This window comes from Harpia harpyja, chromosome 10 (assembly GCF_026419915.1).
Source record: "Harpia harpyja isolate bHarHar1 chromosome 10, bHarHar1 primary haplotype, whole genome shotgun sequence".
Taxonomy (NCBI): domain Eukaryota; kingdom Metazoa; phylum Chordata; class Aves; order Accipitriformes; family Accipitridae; genus Harpia; species Harpia harpyja.
Window position 1 is genome coordinate 35,292,787 of NC_068949.1, and position 27,298 is coordinate 35,320,084.

The 27,298-nt window shown below is 42.6% G+C and overlaps 1 protein-coding gene across 4 annotated transcripts in view; it reads left to right on the plus strand.

The window, feature by feature from the left end:
• The window catches only part of RBM20 (RNA binding motif protein 20), a 109,013-nt gene extending 84,164 nt beyond the window's left edge, over positions 1–24,849 (plus strand). For 2 of the 4 annotated variants that reach the window (XM_052799163.1, XM_052799165.1), the window contains exons 6-14: positions 4,135–4,278; positions 5,663–5,794; positions 7,662–7,741; positions 8,570–9,254; positions 11,152–11,250; positions 12,706–13,375; positions 15,797–15,916; positions 16,682–16,803; positions 20,777–24,849. In XM_052799163.1, coding sequence (XP_052655123.1) covers positions 4,135–4,278; positions 5,663–5,794; positions 7,662–7,741; positions 8,570–9,254; positions 11,152–11,250; positions 12,706–13,375; positions 15,797–15,916; positions 16,682–16,803; positions 20,777–20,887 — 2,163 coding nt within the window. In that variant the 3' untranslated portion in view covers positions 20,888–24,849. Of the gene's footprint in view, positions 1–4,134; positions 4,279–5,662; positions 5,795–7,661; positions 7,742–8,566; positions 9,255–11,151; positions 11,251–12,705; positions 13,376–15,796; positions 15,917–16,681; positions 16,804–20,776 lie in introns of all 4 variants that reach the window. The other 2 variants (XM_052799162.1, XM_052799164.1) reach the window with 1 other exon arrangement.
• The last annotated feature ends 2,449 nt before the right edge of the window (positions 24,850–27,298 follow it).

Genomic DNA, 27,298 nt, shown 5'->3' on the forward strand with positions numbered 1-27,298 from the left:
TTTTTAATTTTGGCCAAATCAGAACTCGATTGTAGTTTTTTATTCCAGTGCTAAAAGTTGTTTGCTTGTCAGATTTGGGAAGGGGCGTAAATGATTCTGTGTGTATCTCACTGACTTTTTTTCCCCATTTTCTGAGTCTTTTCAACCCAGGAAGGTCAGCTTCAGCTTGGAATGAAGATTTGGATTAGTTTTTACTTGCTCTGAGTACTGATTCCAGCAAGCAGCTTTCCATCTCTCCAGTTACTTGTTTGTAGCAATTGCTCTCTGCCTCTCCCATGCTGGGGTCCTTCTCCCAGGTAGCAATACTGGCAAAGGTAGTGGCTGCAGCTTCGCCAACCATTACTTGCCTGGGGGTCCCAGATCAACTCGTTATACTGGACTGACTTTTTCTTAGTTTATATTTACATCATCTGCTGCTACTGGTAGCCTTTCAGAAAGTTTGCTTTGGTGTACAGCCTTCCATGGTTTAGGTTTATTAGCCCCCCCCGGCATTCAACACAGGTCCCCAGTTCTAATGCTCTAATGCGCACTTGAATTCCTAGCCCAATAATCAAAAAAATGCCAGAAAAAAAAAGGATAACATTAAAAGTGGTTCTTACACTGACAAAGCAGAAAGATTTTAAAAGGAAATAAAACCCAAGGAAAAAAAAGGCAAATAAAAGCAAATTGTATACATACTGGAAATACAAAGTTGTAGGGTTAAAATGAAGCTCAACATATATCAGAAAGCTATGATTAAAGCTGGAGACATCAAGGACTTATGTTAGGGCGTTCACAGAATAGCAGCAGTAATCCAGGGGTTCAAGTCTTCATCTTGTTAGCTTTTGTGTATATATCCTGATGTGGTCTCAGACACTCTGGAAAGCCAGGCTGAGTTGTGTCCCTGTGTCACTCCAGTTCGCATCAGGCATTGCTCACAGAAACGTCAGCCAGATTTGTTTAATCCAACCAACTTTCTACTGTGTGGTTTTGCTGTGCAAGAGGTTATTTGAAGGGGTTTTAGCTTCTGCCTGTCACAGACGCTGTGTGTGCAGAGGAGCAAAGAGCAGAGCTGTTCATGACAGCTGCCTCCAAGGTCAGAGGTGGAGTAGCAGCGGGTGCAGAGGAATGTTCCTTTTCATCATGTCTGTCAGCCTCACAACAAATGAAATTGCTGCTAATACCAGTATCATTTCTCCTTAGAATCTGTCACTATTTATCATTTAAGCTGCCTACAGAAGTCCTCCTTCTGAATGACCTGCAGTCCTATGAGAGAGAAAAGAAACAATAACTTTGATTTTCCTGGACACTGTAAATCCTCTTTTTCTTCAGAAGCTCATCAGGTGGACAGGGAGCTATATTAGAGGTGCTAAGATTGAGTTTGCCAGCTGTCATTCACTCTGCAACGGTAGTATTCACTTTCAGCTAAGCTGCTGCCATTTAACTGAGCAGTGGGAGGTTATACTTGACCCTGCATGTCATCATAAACAAAGTGTTCAGATTTCTGGAAGGGCTTGCTCTGTGCTATCCATCTGCAAATAACTCTATCCCTCTTCAAAAGGCAAATACAGTGCTAGAAGTCTTCACTCAGGCATGGAGAGCCATTAGCACTGGAGGGATGGGACTGTCAATTTCTTACTATCTTTAGAAAAGGTTCATGCGAAGCTCAAGAAAGGGATAAAGAATTTGAAAAGCATGAAACAAAAAAAAATTGAAAAAAAAAGCTGTAATAAAAAATAAACAAATTGGATTGGTGAAATAATACAGCAAATGGTATGTGGTACATTTCACTGCTGTGCATCAAATCATTTTTGTAGTAGTTGTCCAGCTGCATTGGTAATCCCTTGTAGATGTCAGTTGCAAAGAAGGCTAACTCAGAGTCTTACTGAAAATTACATTCAACACTTGACACACAACAGCTCCTCTAACTTCCTGACTGTGGATATGGAAGGTGTATATTCCGTTTCTGGCTGTGATTTACAGCTCTATTTAATGAATGGATCCAATTTAGCTTCAATCAGCTGACAAGATTATTGCTTGGTACAGCCCATCGACTTCTGGTATGGGTATGTGACCACTTCTTAATCATGAATTACAGCAGATTTATGGCATAGCATTTTAATTTAAGCCTTTGCCAATTGTGGGGAGGTGGTAACATCTTACAGTCGTTTGATTTAATGTACTGCTGAGTGCGTGTCTGAACACAGGCTCTGGAGCCTACATAGGGAACAGCTAAGTCTTTCTAGTCCCACAGACTCTTACAATACCATCTCTTAACATCTAACAAAACCAACAGAAGGTGCCAGGTGACCTGGGGTGTTCCTACATTGTTCCTACACTGGGACTGCATTTGCTGTCAGGAAAAGTTCCTTTTCCTCTGCTGGCTGTAGTCGTATTCTTCTGTTGTGCACTACAGGCTGCCTTGCCAGATGCATGTAGACATCACTTCCTTTTCTATTCAAGTGGAGTTGAGTTGCTTCATCTTTTTCAGGATCAGGTCTTTGTTGTTTTTATGCTAGAGAAAATACCTTACTTGTGGACTTTGGCACTTCTTTGAGTTACCTTAGGCACCTGGGCAGGCTCCGTAAGATGCAAGCTAAAGAGCAGACCACTGTATAATACAGGGTCTTGCTGCAGCAAAAATACACAAATGGCTAAGTGGTGAAGCCGGGAGGGAAGGTAATGGGATGAAGGTGTAAACAAGATAACATTAGCTCTGTAACTTGTGAACTTGCTGACAAGCCAAACATTTGTGATGGATCCGGTGAACTTGATCCCACAAGATTACATGATTTGCATCTTCCCTTGAATGGCACAATTTTAACTGAAGGTAGAGTTACTTCTTCAGTAAAATCCTAACAGCAGAGGTCATAAACGAGGAAGTAATCTGGGAAGACTTAATCCTGTGTGAGCGATGTTTTGCGTGTCATTAGCTGGGGTAAATTATGTTCCTCTCTGAGTATACCCTGCTGCCTTTTTGCACAAGGAGCCTGCTTTCCATGTCAGGGAGATGGGCGGCTCTTTGGGAACTGCCCCAGCACTCCAAAATAGACTTCCACTCTTTGGAAGCAATTACCGCACCGGCGCCGTGTGCCTGTGCCAGCCCAATTTGGGAGCTCTGCCTCTCCGCGTGTCCAGTGGTCACTATGCCCCCAGGGGAGAAGTCCCTCCTACTGCGTGTTGTTGCAATGAGAGGGGAAAGTAGTAGGTTTTCCAACCTGAGGTACAGCTGTGTGTCCTCTCACAAGTTAAATAGGGTCACTTTTACCCCCAGCCCAGTCTGTTCCACCTGGGCAGAAGAAGGATTTAAATTCAACCCCTGCTATCCTGAACACCTCTCTAGTCACCTAAACTGATTTCTAACATCCGTAAATTCGGCAGGGACTGCAGTGAGCATCTGTTTCAATTTCCAGGCACCACCAGGACCACGTAAATGGGCGTTAATGGAATACTTGAAAATACTAATTTTTTGTGCATTACTTGCAAATTATCAGCTAAGGGCCTTTCACTTAGCAATAGTGCGTGATGCCTTTGTGTGCGGGGAAGGCACAGAGCCCCCAGTGCAGACCGACAGATGCAAACAAGCTGGGGAAGGCTGGGTGACTTGGCAGAGGAGCCGTAGGGGTTGTGCTGGCGTCCCAGATGGGTACTGGCCCTGCAGGGAGCTCGTCAGGAGGGGCTGAGACCTCCCCATAACAGGGGCACCCTCCGTCTCCAAACACCGAGTAGCCTCCAAACTCTTGCTGGTGCTAAGTACAGTGCAGTGGCCTGCACCTGTGGCAGCTCAGCCCTCTGCTGTGACATGCCAGGGAGCTGAAGCCCTGGAGTCTGTAAGGTTTGAGGTGGCAAGTTAGCTTTTGCAGCAATATTGTTAATCCTGTTTGAAGGAGAGCATCTCTTCTAGAAATCCTCTCTGGACTTTGTAATGTCCAGGAGTGGAGACTCCATTGCAAGCTGCACTGCAGTTAAACATTTCCCTTCCCATTTGTATTTCTAAACCAGGATGTTAAAATACAAGGTTTTAAAGAAGAATATTTGTCCTTAATAACAGGCACACAGAACAGAACATTTCATTTTTTGCAGAAATGTAAGGTCTTATCTAGTGGATGGAATATCCAAGATAAAAACATCGTTTTGAGTTGTTTTTTTCCCCAGTTTCCCCAGAGGAAATCTACACTGGGTCGAGTTGTTCACATCTGCAACCTCCCCGAGGGAAGCTGCACAGAGAATGATGTCATTAACCTGGGCCTCCCATTTGGGAAGGTCACCAACTATATCCTCATGAAATCCACTAATCAGGTATTGTGCATTTGGGGTCACCGGTATTGACATCTATTGGCATAAAGACATACTGTTATGAAGACAGAGTCTTTGGGGAAAATCTCTTTTTTTGTAATAGAAATATTTTGTCATTAAATAGATGAAGCCTGCTCTTAGAGTAAAAAAAAAATTGGTGTTCGCAGAATGAGATGATGGCATAAACATGACCACTGCCTCATAGTTGTTGTTAAACCCAGAAATCTCAATGAAGAAGTGTTGTAAAACTGTATTTAAAAAAAAAAATATTTTAAGCTAATAACTTGGCCACCTTCTCTCAGCCATTTGCTAGGATTACTTTCAGACTCCTCTTGTTCTGTTTGGGAGGTTTTTATTGCTTTTTTACTGCTACTCATAGAAGTGAACTGGGCATTGAAGAATGACTTGCACTCCAGTCTGATTCGGCTGTCTTACAGTGTTTGCTGAACTGTTGTTACAGCAGAGGCAGATCCTGCAATGGTGTAATTACAGTTACAGGCTGGAGGCAGAGCCCCCAGGCCATGGCTGCGCTGGGTGATTTGGTGTGCACATGCTAAAGGAAGGCTGTGCTCTTACAGGGGACACTGACATCTCACTCACTTGCTTTTAATCTGTACTGGATTGTAGTAGAGCTCTTTCTTCAAGGTAGCTTAAGTCTGCCTTAAGTAGCTTAAGTCTACCAGTGGTAGGCTGGGAAGAGTAGAAAATCTTCTCACATACCTGCAGCAGACAATACAGATGGATGTAGAATCCATGCTGGTGGGCAATGTTTGAGATTGTAATGTTTCAAAATGAAGTCATTACACAGCTGTGAGTATACTCCTTGACCAGTTAAACTGGAGTCACATCAAATGCAATTTTCATGTAAATAAAAGTGCTAGTTAACATCATTCAGGTTTTTTAAACTCTTTTTTGGCTTTGTTCTGGCTGCTCATGCTCTGATGTTCTGCTTTTATCTGGATTCCTTGCAATTCTGCAAGACACAGCTGACAATCTCGGGAGCAGTGCATGCTGCAGCGTTGCAGTTCTGCATCCTGTCAGCAGCTGATCACAGTGTAGAAGCACCAGTGAGGAAGCGAGGGAAAGGAGATGTTTTCATATATTGAGAAAGATTAGATTCCAGTCATTTATTTTTTAACTAAACTGGCTTCTAAGTTTGCATATTGGCTTTAATAGCTGGGTTGAAATCATTATTTGAAGTTTAAAGGAGGCTGAGCAATGGACTGTTACTATTTCAGCACCAGGGCTGGAAAGCTACCCAGTCTATACTGTCAAGACATTTTGCATGAGAAGAATCCAAATGAAAATTATTGTGCTGCCTTTTCTCTCTTATACTTCATATTTTTAATTATGTAGTAGATTTTAAAGCTCTCCCCATTTGTGCTAGGCCTTTCTGGAAATGGCTTACAGTGAAGCAGCACAAGCCATGGTGCAGTACTACAAAGAAAAACCTGCTATGATAAATGATGACAAGTTACTTATTAGGATGTCTAAAAGATACAAGGAATTGCAGCTGAAGGTAAGATAGTCATTCCTGGTTAGATTTCCTGAGTTTCCATGGCACGTCCTGGAGAATACATCTAAAAATCTTTGCTGATTACTGATTTTTAATTAATGCTTTAATATTATGGAAAAAGAAATTAAGAAAGATAAATTAATGAATGTATGTTAACAGTCTTTTATACTTAGCTGCTTGCTCTTGTTCTAAATTTTAACTCTTGGAAGAGATCCCATTTTCTCTGGTCCTCTCATACCATTGTTTCAAAAATCCCTTCTGAGCTTCCTTCTGAGCAGGCTCCCCACATTGCTTGGTCTAACAAAGGTCTAAAACACAGCCATGTGTAGGATACAACATGTCAGCAAAAATAAGATGGTCCTATCCTTTCAGTCAGGCATTAAGCCTGAAGCAATGCTTTTCACTGCTTGCATGCTTGAGCCGTAGGACAATCTCTGTACCATGCAGCGATGGCAGGGCTAAACATCACACTGATTTCTTTTTCTTTCTTTCTTGTGAATGACCTAAATTGAAAAGCAAGATTTTTTATTTTTTTTTACATAGAGTCAGAACAGAGCAATAATCTTCAGACTTTCTGTAGAGTGTGTGACACTGATGATGTATGTGGACGCCTGAGGGATGTCCAAAAATCAGTGCTCTTGTAAGCATATTTATGGAAGCTTATGTACTGCCATGTATAATCCTAAGAGAGAATTTTTTTTTCATGGAGACTTGGACTGGAACAGCCAATGCAGAGCTGAAAAGCTTCATATTGTATTATCTAACACAGCACAAAGTTATTTTATAAAATAACTCTGTACCGTTCCAAGAGGTTAAGGGGCCTTTTATGAGCCTTGAGGGAAAACAAGTAACTCAGATGGCTTGGTTTGACCTTTGGAAAAGTCTCTTTCTCTCCTGTGTGTGTATAATAGTTTAAGGAGACTTACAGGAGTTGCCAAAAGTTCATAAACCAGGGCAGTCTTTCTTAGTGTGGTACGGTGAGGAGTTCAGATGTGAGGTGGTGGAGACTGTGCATCTTAACATAGAGGTGGAACAGGAATTACACAGGAGAGTGTGGTAGCCTGCCTAGATTTCAGGAAGATTTTCAGCTTTTCCAGTGGCAGTTTTTCAGGTCCTGGAATTGTTTTTCTCTGCATGAGCAAAAGCCCTTTCTCTTTGTTAAAAACAAACAAAAGTGCAACATGGAAGGGGGAATATGCATGAGCTATTTAGCACTACAGACTGCTCTGAGTTCCTGCATGATTATGTTGCTCAGCTGTGCATGCTCCAAGTGTTTGACAAATTGCATGCACTCCAGCCTGGAATAGTGCATCTTTTGTAAATGATCTTGAATCTCAAGTAATCAACACTCCCAGTACACATCTTTCTTGCACTTAGCTTTTTTGAAGCTCTTGTGTCTGAACATAGTCTTTTAGAGCTATACTCCAGAATGAGCTAAACTCTGAGATGAAGAGAAGGCAGTTCATTCCTAGAGGATCAGAGATAGATAGGCTGCTATACACATTTAATTCAGATATTAGAAAAATTGTCTGGTTTGTTTTCCTCTTACATCTAATTCCTAGAAAATACTTGGTAGTGAATGTGTAACAGGGAAGGACAAGCTAGTTTTCAAAGCCTGTTAGAGCAGCCAAGTATGAGGAGACAGTGCTACAACAGAATGGAGCAAATTTTCCATTTGTATCATTTTACTGCTTTGATCCTGTTATTGAGATACCAGCTGCAGAAAAGATGGTAACCACAACACTGAAACCAAATATTTCTTAGTAGTAGTATAATTGAATGATGCATGGATGCTGTTTCTTGAAGGACAAATCACCTATATTAGCTTGGAGAGTAGTGCAGCATGCTAAACAGTGTCTGTCTTATTTAGAAACCAGGTAAGAACGTGGCTGCTATCATCCAGGACATTCACTCGCAGAGGGAGAGGGACCTGCTGCGTGAAGTGGACAGGTAAAGTTTCTCCATAGTTTGAAACTGGGACCTGGATAAGTCTGTAAACCTGCAGGTAGAAAAAAAATTATCTGCGTGCTTCCCCCTCTTATCTCATTTGCTTTCTTAATTTGGATTTCACTTCAAATCACTGTAAAAATAAAAGTCGGTACAATAGTAGGTACAGGGCCTATATAGTGAGATCAGATTGAAACTGTGCATGTTATGAAAATAAATGAACACTTTCCTACTGATGATGATGACTCAAAAAATATGCCTGGCATGTGAAGAACACACAAATAAAGCTGTTCCCCTCTCCTCCCCCTTGAGTGAAAAGCGTAAAGGGTGGGGGTGCTGCGAGACCTAGCGGGAAGAAGCCAGTTCAGATTAAAACGTATTTGGGTATATTTCTGATCTGCCTGACTTCTGGACCTTCCAGCAAAAGTGGAGAGGAATCACAGTCCTAAAACATCTCCTTTAAGCAGGTGATCCTTGTCACTTTTGTCTCAGTGATGCCTTAGATGAATGAGTATTAAGGACACAGACATTAGGGTCATTGTAAAGGTATTAACGTATTATAAGCTTTTAATGCTAAACCCCTATGAGACGCTTTTAAGAATGAATGACTATATTCTTGACAGATATGTGGGTATTTAGTTAAGCTGTGTGGATATGACACTGCCTTTTCTCCTGTTCACTGTGTTTGCAGCTGCGCAGTGCATGTCTGTGAAAGGCCTGGGGTCTCAGGTTCGCAGGTGCCAGGGCAGTCCCCGTGTGTTTCCAGTGTGCAAGAACATGGTAGACCACAGTGGGTCAGCCAGTTACAGCTGTCTTTTCCCTCTGCAGCAGGTATGGCACGGAGAGGCCCCGCTCTCGCAGCCCCATAAGCCGTTCCCTGTCGCCCCGATCCCGCACTCCCAGCTTTACTTCCTGCAGTTCACCCCACAGCCCAATGGGGACCGGCAGGACCGACTGGGGAAATGGGAGAGAGTCGTGGGATCAGTCCCCGTATTCTCGACGGGAAGAGGAAAGAGACAGCAGAGAATGGCGAGAGAATGGGGATGAGAAGAGGGACAGGACTGACACGTGGGTACACGAGAGGAAACATTATTCCCGACAGCTGGACAAGTTTGATTTGGATGAACGGATTGAAGGAGGCAGAGGGCACAGAGAAAAGTATTTAAGGAGTGGTTCCCCTGGCTCCCTTCACCCTTTATCTGGCTACAAGAGCAGGGAAGATGACTATTACCGAAAAACCTCTAAGTCAAAATCTGACAAATTTCAGAGGCAGCTGCAGGATTTACCTGGGAGATCTAAGAGAAAGGAGGAGGCAAAGTTAAGGGAACGCAGGCATTCTTACAGCGAGGATGCTGCCAGGGAGGAGGCAGCTGAACAGAAGCACAGCAAAGCGTCTGAGGGCTCCAGGCAAAAACAAAGTGATAAGAATAAGGTGAAGAAGGCTGAAAAAGACCAAGAGGAACATGCTGCTGCTGAAGGCAGTGATGTGAAGGAAACCAAACCTCCTGAGAATGAGGTAAATAGAGATCTCAAACTGTATGTAAGAAGGTGGTAAATGCTAAAGTAATATATTTTCTGAAATATTTTAGATCAGTTGTGTGGGTGTGGTACTGGTGACATGCAATGTTTTGCCATGGTAAAATCAGGAAATATAGTCCTAGAGGAGATCTTGGGAGGTCATCTTGTTTACGTCTTTGCCCAGGTCATGCAGATCTGTTACACTGTTGCGGTGTTGGGTACATGGGTGTTGTCTTTCTGTGTCAAGCACAGAACCTCTGCGTAACCAGTGAGGTGAAGGGGACAGACAACTAAAAACCAAGTGACAGTCTGCTGTTTGCATGCACGTTGTGTGTGCAGGGGCAATTGCCCTACTGCTCTCTCTTCTACTTCTGTGCAGAATACCCCATAGCTGCTGTCTCTGCCTCCATCACCTCTTTCCTCTGCCTGTGATGTGGATTGAGTTATCTGGGAATTAAGTGGTATTTTACAGGGATACGCAATATTTGTAGGACAATCCAGGGAACTGGTTGTTCTAGTGCTAAGATGGGGAATGAACTTTTAATGAGGAACATTTTCTTTTTGGTCAACTCAACAGAGCAGTTGGTTTCTATTAATCATATGTCCCTACCCTCAGCTGTGGCAGGGATAATTCACACCACTCCCTTCAATGTGCTGGCAGGAATCTCCTCCCGTGGCAGAACCACTGAATCAGCTCACCTGTAAAATTACGGGATCTCTGGAGACATACTCCCAGTCAGTAAAGTGGCAGCATTTGTGGGTTTGATTCTCCCCTGGGAAAAAGTGAAGAGGGAACAGATCAAGATGCCTCATTCGCTCAGTCCCAGTACAGCCCCTGCTCATATCCCCACCCTATGGGGATCTTGTTACTGGCTTTTGGCCACCTTGCCTCCCCCAGTCCCCCCTGGGGATACACTGCCGTCATCCACCCCCGGGGATGCTGGCGCAGGAGGCTGCAGAGCTGCTTTGCTGACCAGGGGTCCATCTCTAGCTTGTGACTTTGTGCTGCCAGGGCCATCTTTGGTTGTTTTTAGTTGACCATGTGTTCATTCTTCTCATGTGGGGGCAAGGTTGGTGGAAATCTTTAGATCTTGTAACTCAGCCAGTCTCTGTAACAGGCAGGAACACTACCTCATGCCATAGATATGTGTGTCTGTACCACCTTTTGTCATCCTTCTGCTTTGGCTGGTATTTCACTGTGATGGATGGTTGCTTGGGAGGAGATGTCAGAGAGAAATGTCAGACAGCATCCTAAATCACCACTGTTGCACACTCCTCTGTGTGTTTTTCAAGTTACTTTAAAGTGGCTTTGTTAAAGGCATGCCTCTCCAGGGACTACTGCTAATAATTTATTTTAAAAGGAAGAAGTAGGTTTGAATGTCTTGAACTCACACTTTTGCTTCGCCCCTCTTTTACCAAATGCCAGGTAGTACTGTGGTTTTGTTCTTCCAAAGTATGAACTGTGCAAGCAGTTGCATTCTCAGCTGATCCTACATCAATAAACAAAACAGTTGAGGTCTTTTGCAGAGTTTTAACACTGCTGCTCTCCTTACCATGTCTGAGCCAATGTAACAGATGTGGATAGAGAACAGAGGAGTGGAGGCTGGAAATTGTAATGAATTCACATTCTCCCCCACCTGTCTTCTAGCCAATTCTATGATATAAATTACAAATCTCTAATTTTGTTTAAATTTCTTTTTCTCAATTCTTATTTGTGCAGCTTTGCTAATGGAATCCAATTGTTAGGTCTTTTCCCACAGCCTAGTTGACTTGCATAAACTTTAGAAATAAAGAATGTGACCTTGTGAGTGACTTTGCTTCCCTAAACCCAGAATAGAAACATACTAGAGCACCACTGTGTGTTGCTATACATGTATATGTTGTATTTATTTTAGCTTGGAAAAGAGGAGCAAGTTCCAGAGAAGAGCTCACCTTCAGCTGATAAACAAAGAAAAGAATCTGGAGAGATTCTGGAAAACACAAGAAAAGAGAAGGTTGGTGACACGTTGTTGGTGCAGCTTCCACGACAAAATGAGTGAAAACCCAGGTTTGGTAGCACGTTCTCCCAACTGAAATATTAAACCCCCGTGGAAAGGCATGTAAAGGGGTTGTAGAAGGGGGTTGTCTAAATTAACTTGCCTTTTCTTGACCTCTGCTTTAAGGGATAGCTTTTCCTGAAGTCTCCAGAACTTTTTTTAGTTGCTCTTTGCTGATGTACATTGCTTCACATGCATAGCCCTTGGCACTGGCAACCGTAAGTAACGTATGCCCAAGTGAACTGTGTAACTTTGTGAACTGTGCCCAAAAATAGGAGATGCGGTCAGTAAGTAGAGAAGGAGGGGACTAATGATGAAAACTTTTCAGAACATTGGCCTTAAATGGACTGTAGATAGTAGCCTCTTCTGATTGTTTCTGGTTTTAATTAAATAATGTCTTTACAGCACCCCTACTGCATCATCACAGTTGGGGACAGCAATGTCCTTGGAATTTCTCCAGCTTCATATCTGTAGGGTCATGGGTTGATGGTCAGATATGGAAGCTATTGATATCTGTTGCTGTAGAAAACTGATCTCCTGGCAAGAACAGTGTCAACTCCCAGAGTTTTCGTGCTGTTTTAGGATTCTAGGAGGGGAAGTGTGGGAATGGCCAAACAGGAGGAGAATCCAGATTATTAATAGATTATGTGTACGCGATGAGTCTGGGAGTTGAAATCTAAGCTGCAAGTGTGTCTTAAAAGTAACATATACCTTATCATTCTAATACTTCTGAAGTCCAGTATTAGTGTCTGAGTTCTATGTCTATAACTGCACGTATGAGGTATTTCAGATTATGTACCTTGGAGTATAACTGCAAAACTGATTTTTCTTAAGGTCTAGGCCAATCTCTGCCAACACAGTCCCTGGCAGAGGGCTCTTGCTGGTGGAAGTAAATGACTGCAGAAGGTAGCCATGTTTTCTCAGTCACCATAGGAATTTAAAGGACCTAGTCCAGCAAAGTGAAAGCCACAGTGGCTAGACTGGGGTTCAGTATGTTCTCATTGTGCTGCCTATTTCTCGCCACCCTGGGATGGAGGTAGAGGAAGGGGAGAGATTCTTTTCCTTGGGGATCACATAGTAGCATCAGTTGCGTAATAAAGTATAACAAGTTGTGCCTTGTTGTACTGCTACAGAATAGTAAGAAGCAGGAGACTGGAGAGACTGTAATCCCCAAGGCAGTTACAGAATCTCCACAAAGTGAAGTTTATGTGATAATTAAAAAGATTGCTTGTCCTTGTGCATAAGGTTTAAAATCACAACACCAAGGCATACCGTTCTTTGAAACTAAAATACAAGAGGGGTTAGACATGGCCAGATCAAAGTTCTTCCTGGTTACTATTGTTCAAAGCCCACTTTTTAACAGTGATGATCTGTAATCACTAATCTCTCAAATGTTTTGCATCTTTGTGACAGGACCGAGACTGGGAGAGTGGAAGTGAGATAGAAGGTGAGACCTGGTATCCTGCTAACATGGAGGAATTAGTGACAGTAGATGAAGTAGGAGAAGATGATTTAATTATGGAGCCTGATATAACTGAGCTTGAAGAAATAGTACCAGTTGATCAAAAAAATAAAACCACTTCAGAAATGTGTCCCTGTATGTCAACTATGTTAGAACTGAAAAATGATCACAGCCACTTAATCAGGAGTGAAGACAAATTTGCCCATAAAGCTTTAGAAACAAACTTCAGATCAGCAAAGGGCAGTGTAGCTTCTAGCGGCTGTCAGGATGATGAGGAGGATGATGATAATGATGATGCTGTAACTGAAGCATCAAGCCTAAATCTGGACCCTGAGCAGAAGCCAGAGGAATTGCAAGAAGACCAATCTGCTAAGGAGTGTGATCCCCAGCAGAAGGAAGGAAAAATTGATAAGAGCTCTGACACTCGTTTAGAGCCCGAAGATCACCATATACCTTCTGTTGCTCTGAAAGAAGAGACTCTCCAGCTCCCTGATACATTTATAGATGATTACAAACAGATGGGATCACAAGGAGCCGAGAGCAGAGAAGTTATGGAAATGCTTGTTAAAAACGCTAGTGAGGAAACAAGACACGGAAGCCAAGAGTGTCCAGAGGCCAAGGGTAACTACTGTTTTTTTTCTTTTCAGCCCGCAGAAAGCCTTGCATGTTTTCTCTGACAGTAGACTGAAATTTATTGCTAACAAGAATAAGTGTTGCTAATAGTATCAAGACTTGTCCTAGGAGTGGCTCAGTAAAAGAACCCCAGTGCCTTTCGCCAAGCTAAACCATTAGAGGCTCTTAGCTGAATAGTGTAAAGGAAATATGATAAGCAGCTTGCAAGCTTTCTGAAAGGCATAAGCTTCTATAATTGTCATGTCAAGGTTCACATGAGTTTAGCTGAACTCGTTCAGTGCCCTGCTAAATTTATTTTGAATTGTCAATGAAATGAGTGACAGTCTCTGAAGGTCAACAGAAAAGCATCTGTAATGTCTGGCTGGCTCCTGGACAAGGTGGGTATTCCTACACAACATACTGAAGCCTTAGTAACATGGAAATCATCCATAGATTGTTACTTCTCAGTCCCTGTTCACGCAAATATGTGCCTTTTGTCAGGACTTGCCTTAACATCTCCTGTTATCTACTGCATGCTGTCTTTAATATAACTGATAGGACATGCTGTGAGATAATGCCAATAAATGTAATCATAGCTGCCTATTAATATTTTAGCTGTCAGGAAAAAAAGGGTCTTGAATGTCTTAAAGTGAGTTCAGTTCCTCATCACGCTTTGAAGTGAAACTTGAGCAAATGGGCTGTATATAATGAGGTGAAGTGGAAAACAACATAGACCATATTGGCCAGGAATGTTCTTTTTTGTTGCTACCGCAGCCCATGTGATGGAGAAGGGGTTGTCAATAGAAGTTGATGGAGTATTTTTGAGGGCGCAATTTTCCACCAGAAAAATGCTGGAATATTTAATGTGAATGTCTTATTTTGAACTAACTTATTCCTCCATGACAGATTTGAAACTCGCTCAGTTTTCAATACTTACATATTTGGCCTGAAGACACCTTGCCAGGCTTTGCATATTTGGGGCTGGGGATGGCAAGGTTGGCCCCCCTGGGCTGCCCACTTCACAGGCAGCCAGCTGACGAAAGAGAGGGGTATCCCAAGAGCATAGTTACTTCGGTGTTTTCAGCATCTCAGCTTCCAACTTGCCAGCAGGGAGCCTGGAAGCTCCAGGGGAGCTTGTGCTTCCCAGGTCCCTTGCGTGGACTTGATATCTAGGATCTGCAGTGCAAGGCTCTAGGCTCTCTGCCAACGCAGCTGCCAGCTCAGAAGCCCAGAAATCAACTTAACTGGGACTTAAGTTGCTACAAAGGCCCTGGTGTCTTAAGAAGAGCTAACTGAAGCTTGCAAGTTTTCCAGGATCTCTGTTGCAGATTTGGAAACCTGGGATGGGCTTGAAGTTAACTTGAAAGCTGACTAGTCAGGATTTTATATTATTTTCTTTTAAATCATGTAATAGACATATTTAAAACAATGAAGAAAAATTCATTCTCATGGCCAGAAATGGCAGATCTTTGAACTATAGACTTGAAAAGCAAGAAGGGTTTCGTTTGGGCAAAAATATATTTGTTTTATGAGAAAATATATCCCTTATCTAGGTGAAATTTGCAATGCAATAGAATTTTGTCAGTGTAAGGGAACAAGTTCTTTGACGTAAGAACTGAAGAATAGGAATCAGACCAGTTTATCTGTAATTCTGTTGCTCTGTGATAACAAATTTCTCTTTTTTAAACAAAAACAATTCACATGTTGGGAAGGGAGAGCATCTGTTCTTTTGACTGGCTTTATCTGCCTCAGCAAATCAATCCACTGTTTTCTACACCTTGAATCTCCTACCTGTGCCCATTAATGTCAGTCAGCAGGGACTAACCAATCCATCCCTACTGGCCAGGAACCAAAATCTTCAAGTGGCCAAGAGCTGTAAAGCAGAAACTACCCCTTGGAGAGCTGAGGATGGGAAAAGAGTGGCTCTGGGGAGAAGATGACAATAATGCTGCAGGGGTCCTACCAGAGGAAGGTTTGCTCTGCCCACACAGCTCCTTCGACAGTTTGGGGATTTACTCTCAGCAGGTCCTGCTGTCCCCCCCTTTCTCAGCAGCCTCTGTGTTAGCCCAGCTCCATCACTGGTCATGCAGTACCATATGTGGTTACAGAGCTGCAGTCGGACCATGCTTGTGCCAGAGGCATGTATAATGTTATAGATCTATTTGGAGATTAAAATATGAAAAGAAAAAAACATAATGGATGTGAAATTAGAAATAGAAAAATGGTCTACTGGGAGAAACAGGGTTGCTGCACAGTGTAGTGCAGCTGTTGGAGTTGCACTGAGTGGTCCTCTGATTTGAATGGAAAAGCATTTTTTTCCAGATTTTACTTCATTTATAGATCCACCCAGAAAGTGTTCCCAAGAAGTTTACAAACGTCTCTTTAAACTAATAAACTATTTTCATTCAATACATTTATTCATTTGTTAAGCAAATTCTAGGTACCTGGAAATGAGATCTCTGGAATACCCGGAGGTAGAGTCTAAAAGAAGGCACTCTCCGCCAGGCTGGGAACAAGAGGACGTCTTCACTGAACTCAGCATTCCCCTGGGTACGTTCAGATGCCCAGGCTGCCCTCAGCCTGCAGTGCTGCCCACTGCAATACCTAGAGCTTACAACAAGATGTCACTTTAAGGCTACTTGCTATGTTTATTTTTCAGAACAGATGTGAGGAGGGTGAAGGCACAGGGTATATGACAGAGGGGTAGCTGTTGAAAGAAACAGGCTTTCGATTATAGATCATTGCTAATTTCATTCAAGGTGAATGGCAAAAGATAGCTGTTAATGTTGATGATGAGATGAAATAAGTTCCTTTGGACTATATATGGAACATATATGAAAAATACTTTGTAATGTAAAAGTCTTTGTCATAAAAGTATTGCTTATAGTTTCAGTAAAAGCAAAAGTACTGGTTTTACTGTGTAAACACTGATCATGAGTAGAACACCTGGAAGAAGTACATCCTAAAGAGCAATCTGTGTAACTTAAGCATGAATTTACTGCTAATACGTACTATTGCTATTCTAGCCCTTGAGGTTACACAGTGAAGTTTCCAGTCAATATTATGCGCAGGAAGGTACATTTTAAAATATGTATAATAGCTATGAGAGAAGTGGAAGGTCTATTTGCAATGCACAGGATTTTAAACTGCAGCTCAGTATTGCAAAGTTAGGGAAATCAGAGAAGTGAATCCAGGATTCAGTCTTCATATCTATGCCATTTAACTAAACAGCAACTTTTTTCTTTGAAAACAAGTTTATTGTGGAGGGGAAGGGTTTCAACTGACATTTTAATGTAATTCAGAATTTCTCAATAGGTGTCGAATTTGTGGTGCCTAGAACTGGGTTTTACTGCAAGCTCTGTGGACTCTTCTACACAAATGAAGAGACAGCAAAGACAAGTCACTGCAGAAGTACTGTTCACTACAAAAATCTTCAGGTAAAAAAACACACTTGAAGCTAGCTAACAACTAGCTCATGGGGTAGATTATGTGTTAAGACAGATGATGCTACAAAAAATTAGGTTTTATTCTGTGGACAGAATTCAGATGAAGTGAAATTTAGATAAGCAAAACTTTTCAGTAGTTTCAAATGTTAGCCAACTAATTTCTCACTCCCAAGTCCTTGAAATCAACTTCTGGATCGTAAGTAAAATGGGGCCAGGTGATAATTTGATATTCTCATCTAAATTTGGTCCTTGTCACTAGCACAGCTTGCAACTCAGATCTTTAATTCTCTGTTCTTGAGGGTCCCAGATGTTTCTATCGCTGGGAGTCAGCCCAGCAGCAGCCTTTCTTATTTCTTAATTTCAGGAGCATTAAACATGCCACTTGTTTAATAATGTTGCCAGACTTATTTTTGCATTAGCGTGAATTTCTGCAGCATGTTTCAGCACGCAGTACTTTGTGACGCACAGGCTCTCCGAGGCATTTCCTGTGACCCACTGAAATCACCTCCCTGTGCTACAGAACAGCATGGCAGATCAGCCACGCAGAACACCACTATTGAATAATTTCTATAAGGATATGCAGAAGCATGTCATTACTTTTATGGCTTCCATAAGAGTATACCATAAGCGTATCAGCACTTGATAACAGCACACAGAGACCACAGGTGCTTGCAGTTCAATTAAAAGACCCTACCTTTATCATGTTTCAGATGCACAGTTGATAGTATCAGTCATGACAGCATGAGCATTAACTGCCCTTTGCTGAGGACTCCTCAGAGGAGGTAGCGTTACCTCTCATCTCGAGTCCCTGCCTGTGTGCAGGGTGTGTACGCTGCAGAGGACACTTTTGTTCGCATTCGCATACTCTTAGCAAAAGTCATGAAAGAGCAAAGCAAAGCTGCTCCTTCTTTCTCTGTTCCTTCCCTCTGCCCATAGTAAATGCTGGACCTCTGCTTCTCTTCAATTAACACTAGCTTTCCCTAGCTGGCTAGTAGGCATTTGCTTTTCTAGTGACACTCAGAGTCAAATAATGTCTTTGGGAGAATTTTCTTCTTGACTCTCCTGAGTTACCTAGTTGTAATCATACAAAGGCCTCTGGCTTTCAAAGACTGTGCCTGCAGAGCTGTGATGCTTGCTTATAATGGATCCTTCAAGTGTAAGCTTGAAAAACAGGTGCCCAGTTTGCATGCCTTTTTTTGCTTCATACAAAAAAAATCCAGAGGGATTCACCAGAGGTGGCACCACTCGGTGCAGGCTATGTATCTCATGTGAGTCTGTCCCAAAGAAACTTGTGCTAAACCAAAGATTGCAACTCCAGCCCCTGCCCCTGGCAACTGGTCCCATGGAAAGAAGAGGGATTTTTTTCATTTTCTAAGTAATTTTGTTAAAGTCATAGGAAAAAAGGTCCAACTAAAACTGAGTCAGTGTGGAAAAAAACCTCTTTTTCTCCCCGTTAAGACATTTCCCATGAGCACTGTGTAGATACCTAACACTGACTTGAGATAAAAGAACAAAGACCACAAAAGCTGTTAAAGTTAAGTCCGTCAAATATGGTAATGAAAACAGACTGTTCTGTCGAGCCGTACCTCTTATCTTACTAAATGGAGGAAATAAATGTCTCATCCAACTTTTGCCCACTCAAATGGAAACTCAGCGAATTTTAAGTAATTGTTCTCTACCAGAACCCTTTTAGTTGCAATAATGCTTATTTATGCACCCTGCAAGAAATGTCAGTCTTCTCCTATGATGATGCAATTTAATGAGTGTATCCATCAACATAAGAATTATGGACTCTTACTGTATGTGAAACTATGGGACTGCTGCTGCAGACTGTCCTTCTGTTGTCTTGCCTACATGACAATTACCATTGCGCTATGACAACGACATTGTCCCAAATGCTCTCATGGCTATGAGTCTTTTATAGTTGATTTGCTACTTGTTGTCTTTCATGTGATCTCCTTGGAGCCACATCCAAAATATATGATGTTCAGTGTTTGGATTTGAATACAAAACTAAACAGTTTGTTTACCAGTTTTCTTTGAAAACCCTTGCTTAGATGATGATGATTTTGTCTTGAAGTAAAATAGTCAACTTCATCTGAGTATGGTACCCCTTGAAGAACAGCAAACACTGAAAACAATTCAACTGTTTCTTTGTCAGCCTTGCAGACTTTTTGTAATTTTCCATTCTCTTCAGCTTAATAAATGATTTTCCCAGGTGATATTTATATTTACAGATCCACTGTATTTTCCATGTCCAAAAAATCCATCATTTGGCCATCCCTCCCACCACTACCACAAAAAGCTGTCAGATTCATCTGTTGTAAGCTACCTTGACAACTCTGCAGCTTTTTATCCTGTTTTCCACTGGCTTTATGTAGTATTCCTCAAAACTTGTATTTAAATGAAAAAATACTTCTTCCTTGACTGTTATTTTGCTATAAATTAATCTGAATGTCTGGCCTGTGAACTTCAAAACTGGTGTTTGTGGTTGTCAAGATAGCTGACAACATCAGCTAAAGGTGGTGGATAAACCTCAGTCTTATTTTGGTGGGTAATCATTAAAAACCAAAAATGCATGGGTTATCTGATCCAATGACAAACTTTAGTGATTTATTAAAGTTCACGGTGTACCGATCACTTCTCCCAGCCTTTATGGACCCTATATCTCTGTATACTACTGTAACATTTACTCTGGCTTTCTGCCACATGGAATTTTGTACCCAGGGATCAAGACTGAGAGTTGTGTAAGTTCCACAGCCAAATCTCTATATTCAGAGCAAGAAGGGTGCAGTTGTCATTTTGTCACAGGTATATGCCCATTCATTACCATTACTGAGTCCCCTTCAGATGTACCTCTTACAGCCAAAACTTGTATTTACGTGAGACAACCTGGCAGTCCTAACACAGCCCTTAGTTTTTTTACATCCATTTCTCATTTCACCTCTGCCCCATGGATGCCTAAGGGTAAACTGTACTCTGGGGGGATCTCGCAAGTAGATAAAATTTTGCAGTGATGCGAGATGGTCTTTTCAAAACAAATCAGAAAGAATAATCATCTAGAAAAGAGAGTTTTATGATCCTAATAATATGCAGGACAGTTATTCTTGCATGTGTTTAAGTCATTAATAAGAACGTCTCTACATTATCATGTGGGAATTTCCCATGTGTATCTCTAGACTAGCTGCTGCTGAAGAAGCTTCTTTCCATCCATTTCCAGGTTTGTTGACCTTGAAAAAATACTTTGAGCACCATTTCCAGACCCACAGCACTTCATCATCCATTTTGTGTGCAGCTCTGCCAACCAAGAGCACTGCCAAAAGGCTGAAAGCCTCACTGGCCATGTCTGTATTTTTAAATCATGCTGAGTACTTAAAGCACTGAAAGGCTTTATCTTAGAAAAACACAATAAATGTAAATACTCTAGCCAGACTGCTAAATTGTGTTCATTATTATTGAGTTTGATTATTCCCTTAAAACAAATGTTCTTGTGCAAAAGGTATATCTCTGAACTGGACATGCTGAAAATGTAATATATTTGCTTTAAATTGTGACTCAGAAACTGCATCTATTTTCTGACACACCAGTCTTATACTAGCATAATTCAGTTGACTCAGTGATTCAGTTCCTGTCCTATAGCATATGGGAGTAGAGAGTTCGCAAGGAGAAAAGGTGAGGTCTAGTTACACAGACTGACGGGGGGTCATGATCCTCCTGGTTGTGTCACCAGTTCCCCTTGTGGCACAGAGTAAATCACTGAACTCCTGGGGCTCTCCACGTGTGCAGGTAGTTTGCCTGACACAGCTATATTTCCCGGCTTGAATTGTCACCAAAATGGGGCTTCTATGTGCTTTCTTCCCTTTTGAGATGCTGGGAGAGTGTGAGAGGTCTGAAAAGGCATAAAGCATCTCATGTTGAATATCTTCAGTTTTGGTAACGATGCTTTGTTTTTGATGTGATTGCAGAAGTATCTATCCCAGCTTGCAGAAGAGAGCCTGAAAATGAAGGAAGAAGGCAGCCATCTGCCTCAGGATGACGCTGGCATTGTTCCTCACTTTGCAAAGAAAAAACTATGATGCGGATGAACTGGAAGAGCTAAAATGAGTGAATGCTGATACTTTATTTTTTTTTATTTCTATGATATAACTGTCAATTTGCACTGTACAGAGGAGGGGAAATAAAGAGCATGTTCCATGCATCTATGCCCAGAGTGCCATTAAAAACCAAAATGCCTGAAACTGTTTCCCACGGTGAAGCAATGCTGGCATATCTGTTAAGAAGTGGAGCAATTCTTTCTCACACTCTGTGTGCTGGGAGTGGTTTCCTAGATTAAATCAGAATTCTCAGGGATTCTTGAAGTTTTAATTCTGATGTGACACATGAGGTCAGGTGGAGTATTTAGAAGCACTCAGCATCCTCCAGTGGTCACTGGAAGGAGAGGAGATGTGACTATAAATAGGCTTTAATGTTGCTTAAAATATCTTCAGCCATTTCACTCCTTGCCCCACTGAGAAGTAGAATTTGCATAGGACATCTAAAGCCATTGTGCTAAAACTAGTCAGTAGATGGCATAACATAAACCCCATCAGCATCCACCTCCATGTGTCTTAGAGCTTGGTGAAATGATAAAATGTTTGTGTTGTTAAGCACTGACTGTGTTGTACGAATGCAGAGGGAGCCACAGTCTGTCCCAGGGACCGTATAGCCTGAACCCGGCACAGCGAGAGCAATTTGAATACACGTGCTGACAGCTAACCTGCTCTGGTTTTCAGCATTTTCCATGGTGTGATCAGGATGCTCTCCAGGTACCGTTGTGTTTGGAACTCTTCTTTTTGATAATTCTAAAGGGTGCCAACTTTGAGTCTTACAGACTTGAAACTCTCACGAGAGGCTTTTTAAAGTGCCATATGTTCGGACCATGTCTCTTTTAGACATTTTATTCAAGATCCTTGCTTTTGGGGTCTTTTTGTTTTCTTTCAAGCTTGCTTTTCCTCAGCTTGGCAACGTTGAATTTTCCTGGTTTTCATGGAAAGATGCCAGACTTTTAATATTGTTTTTGTATTTTATTTCCCTGAATTTTTTAAGGCGAATACAACAACTGATGGCTCACAGAATGCTGCACTGAGAACACAGGATGCACCAGCAGCTCTGGCATTATTATGAGCTATTGTTTCTGCACAGTTGTTGCTTAGTATTTTGCAAAGTCCCTTTGAAATGCACTGTACAAGTTTCTGGTTCATTTCAATAGGGCTTTGTGTAGTACAGTGAATATGTATGCAAACCATTGCCAGAATTGATCCCAGAGTTATGCTTTTATAAAATGCCCCATGCAATCTCGACAGATGGGGATTTGGAGACGAATTTCCATTCTTTGCCTGACTCTAATATTTGTCACAGTATGTTCTGTAAAAATTGCCGGTGCTGGATGTCCTGTTTAGATGTTGTGCAGAGGAAATAGTTCCCCAGAAGGTACCAGCCATCCCTAAGAATGACATGGGTGTCACAAAATATTGCAAAGTGGCTAAATGGCCAAAACTGCTTGCTTCCACCAAAGTATTCGTTCCATTATGTCTTGTGCCAGCAGCCATGCTCGTTCTCTGAAGTACCCTGTAGCCAGGCAGTGTGTCTCAGAGATGCCTAGTGTTGTTGCCTGAAGCCCTGTTCCATTTCATGGCCTATGCTTTCCACTCGTTCTTACCAGAGGTGGGTTCAGATTTCATATTTGGAATTCCTGCTTCTTGCAAGTTGAGGGATTCTTTGCATCCCAGATTCAGACATGGCCTATCCAAAAGACAAGGGGAAATGAAAAACATTGCAGGCTAAATCCTCCTTTGTCCAGACTTGAAGTATGTTAAGACTTGGGTCCATCTGTCATTTAAAACAGCTTTTTTTCTGTTTTGTTTTTCCCTATGGAAAAAAAATAATAATATTGCAAACCAGGTATTTTTCCTTCAAGGGTTGGGTTTTGCTTTGATTGTTTTTCACATTGCAGTGAAATTTGAGCACAGAGCTGTTAGGGCAAGAGCTTGTATTGCAAGCTGTAAGATTATGAAAATGGCAGTAAAGATTGTGCAATTGTCTTCTAAAGCACAGCTCTCAAGCTGGTCATGTACCATCTGAATATGAAGTTCCCTTCATGCCCTTCAGCACAATCTGAGCACAAGGGAAGGAAATCACTACAAATGCAAGCATCAAATCTTTGAAGCTAACCCTGCTATCAAGCTGGGGCTCTCACCGGCCTAATGGGAGCTTGTTAGACCATGTGGTTAAGCTTAATTGGATGTGAGACATAGCTGACTGTATATCAAAGTCATATGCCTCCAGCAACTCTATCCCCAGGTAACCTCAAATGAGAAAAGTATCGCTGTTATTACTCTTTATTTGTATGGCAGTAGAAGCTACAGGTCCACTGCCTTTATTATAGGCACGGCACAAATCCACAACAAAGACTTTCCCAGGCCAAAGAGCTTTAAATCAGACTTTCTGAAAACAGACAACAGGTGGATACAGGCAGGCAGGGAAAGCAGTAGGTAACCATGAGATTTTGACTGGCAGCAGAAGAATAATTAAAATGAGTGTTTACCCAGGGGCTTATTTTTGGATTTACGGGAGATGATTCAAACTACTTTCCCCCTCCTCTGGTTCTGAACCAGGTTCACTCCCATTATTCACAGCTTGCATATTTAACCTCCTCTTTTTTTCCTGGCCCGTTGCATTAGACACACAAAATCCCTTTTAAGAGAGTGGGCTTTGGTGTCCTTGAGTCCCCGATCGCTTAAGATTCAGTCTCCATTAGGGCTCCAAAAGCTGGCTGGAGTCTTTACTGAGGCTCACCAGGAACTGTCCTGGCTCCAGACACCTTGTTTGGGTCATGGGTACACGCCCTTTCTTGCCACTGAGGAAGGAAGAGGCTCCAGATGGCATCTCTGCCCTATGTAGTTTCCTCTTCTGGAGGTAGATGACTTAGGTGAGTGACGCAGGTGCAGTGCCCAGCCCCGCAGACGTGATCAGACCCAGACATTTGTAGAGGTGGTTTGGACACCCCCTCCTTTGGGCTCTGTCCTGACACAGCAGCCATCTCCAAAACCCTGGGTATGGCCATATGGGCAATTCCCTTTCTGAGAAGGTCCTATCTCCCCCTAAAACTCAACATTTGAAAGCAGTTAAAAGCAATCCCAAGTCTCAACTAGCTCCTAATGATCCCTATGATCAGTTTTCAGCCTGATGCACTTTCAGAACTCAGAGGTAATCTCCTTCCCTCTCCAACAGGCCATCATGCAATGCTGACAGGCACTCAACTCCTCAACTTCTACTACCTATTCTGCTGAGGAAGAAGGCCACTGTAGGCAGCCGCTTACCTTCCTCAGCTTGTGTAAAAATGTGTTGTTTCTTTTGGTTTATTATATTTAAAATCTTGACTTTTTTTTAGTTGGCATAATTCATCATCACTATAATCCACGCTGTTTATTAATACATATATATAGAGAGAGAGAGCACAAAGCAGGCTCAGGTCTAGCCAAACAAATACTGATATTTAAAAAGGAGCTTCCTTAATATATACAAACCATTTCAACACATCTCAACCAAAGATTGCACTTTTTTAATAGGGACTATGTTCTTCCTCTTTGTGAAATCTCTATTGATCTCAAATTGTCTTTAATGTCAATCTGCAACTTACTTTTTTTGAAGTAAAAATTAAAGAATTAAACATTTGCCCCATAAGATCAGACAAAGTTTCATATTGGCTTTAACACTAAATTAGTGTTAGGCTAGTTATATTCAGGGTTTTTCTATTCTCTAAGGATTAAGGCTGTGATTTGTTGAATTATACTTGAACTGGACCAGATGTACTATTTATTGAGCTTATATAATCTTGTTAATTTAAGTTTTGGCTTGTAAACAGTTGGAATTTGTTAGTACTTGTTTAATTATGTAGGAACTGTCACGAGTATTAACTGATCTGTGTAACTGATTGCAAAGTGTTTCAATTTGTGTTTCTTAAAAAGAAAGATTTTAATAAAGAGAATTATAAAGCATATACATTGGTGGGCAATTGTCCCAGCAACAACATGCTTCTAGCTTCCCAGGGGATCGATTAAAAATCAAAATGAATAAAAGATAGTTTGGGGGGTAAGAAGGAAGCAGGAGGCCAGAATGTTTGCTCTTAAATATAATTTCTAGAAGTTGTGATTCTTACCAAGTAGGTCCTGCTGTACAGATTGTGAGTGATTGCCGTCGTCTGGTGCTGAAGTTGAAGTGAACACATCTAGCAGTTCACTCTGTAATTACTATTAATTGTCATTACCCACTCCAGTCCCTCTAGATATGTCCTCACTTCCCTTTTTTCTCTTTATTTCCGAATGAACTGGGCAAGTTGTTTGTCCCCACTGGCTTTTCTCTGTCTCCATCCGGGTTGTCTTCTCAGCCTTCTAAAAGCACCATATAAAACCATCCCCAGCCAAGCCCCTTCTCCACCTCATCTCAACCTACATCCCCCTGTTTGCCTGTTTACCCTGTTTCCCTTGCGCTCTCCCTTTGCCTTTGCTGATTTTTCTTCTTTTCAGCAGACTGTTCTCCCTGGTGCCCTCCCAGCTCCACAGGGACCTTCCCCACGCGCTGGCCTTCTCCCTGGCCCACCTCCATTGCCAGCAGCTGGAGCTCCTGGGAGGAAATACTGAACCTCAGTCAGGGTGATGTAAAGACATGCTTGTACTAAATATTTAAAGAATGCAATGAGGACAAAAGCTGAGGGGAAACTTCACCTCCAGCTTTGATGAATTCACTCAGTGGAAAACACTAGGAGGAAAACATTGAGACAAGGCAATGTCCAGTCCATGTGCAAGGCAGGGCATGGGGCACCATCAAAGCACGAGCTATGCCTCCCACCACCCGCTGAGGGAGGGAAATGGGTCTGTCTGCCCCACTGAATGGCTGGGGAAATGGGTCATGGGCAAAAAGACCAGCACTCAGGTTTTCTGACTCCTCAGTTCATTAAATCAGTGCTTTAGCATCTTCTAAGTAACTGTTTGCAGCTGAGGCACACGTGTAATGTATTTTAAGCACAAATGGTTTCGGTTCTTCTGTCCTGGATGTACTGAAACCTTTGTACATGTGATTTTGATACCATCTCATCACAGCTATGAGTCCGTCTTGCTCCAGAAATCAGGCAAATCAATTTTCTAAGTGTTAACTTGGCATCATATATCCATAACAAAAAACCCCAAATTGTGGTGTTCAAAACGTACTGAGTTTCCAGTCCAGATTTTGTCACACTTAATTTTCTTGGTGGACAGGGGAACTCGGGTGTGAAAGGCTTCACATGTGAACCCAGCCCGCGCCCAAATACCAGCTTGGCCTTTTGACACAAGGCTGTGACTGACCTCACTCGGACAGCCATGCTGTAACCCAGCTGTCCTGCCTGACCAGCAGAGCAGGCCAGGTCAAGGCTGTCCGAAAGCGGGACCCCTCCCTGGGAAGCTGACCGGGAGGGAGGACAGGGGTGTGCGGGGAGCTGGGGATGGTGCTGCCTGCTCTGGATCAGGCCGCTGTGGGGCTCAGCGGGTGGACACGCTGCCCTGAGGCAAGCGGGGCTGGGCTGATCAGCAGCTTGCTTCAGCACACGCCGGTGCCGCGCGAAGCGGCATCCCTCCGCCTGCTTTTCGGCGCTGATGCAGCCTGGGACTCTGCCATGTTTGTGCAGGTGGCAGCGAGGGCAGCCCAAGAGAACAGGTTTGCCTTTGCTTACTTTTCTACATCTGACTCCGCCAATCTCTGCTTATCTATGTCAGTATGTTGAGCACTCCTCGTGCTTGGCTTGCCTGATGCAATGTTGCAATGTGAAGGCATGGGAGTATGCGGTATGTATTTGTGGAGGAAAAGTTCCCCCCCATTGTGGAGAAGAGAGGGACTGGACAAGGACCAGCGATTCTCCCTACAACATCTTGGTGGAACCGGGTAATGCAGCAGTGAAAACTCTCCTTTTCCCTTGCACAAAAGAAATATCCATAAGGATCAGCCTTCTCATTGCAGGACCCAAGCTGGCCTTGCTGACCTGGTGCCCAGGAATCTCCTCCACCTCCCCTGGCATGTCACACCTCCCCTTTTGCTTGCTTTCAGCGGAGCTATAGTGCATTACAGTGCTGGCAATCCGGCCCCAATCTTTATGAAACAGTCTCATACTAACCTAATATACTCACAGCACCATGGAAACACAACTCCCCAGATGCTGAAGTGAAAGAAGCAGAGGTAGTTTCCATCCCTTCCTTGCTAGCTGTCCCCTTTTACTGCCAACATGAGGCTCGGGAGGGCCCTGCCAGGCATCCTCAGGGGATTGGGAGCGGGCAGGGGAGTGGTGGAGCCACCAGGATCCATCTTCCACACTGTGAAGATGGTTCTTAGGGCTCATCTGCACACAATTGCATCAGCCTACTGCAGGGTTAGATTTCTAATCAGATACCCAAGGTGATTAAAGCCAGTGAGCGCCCTCC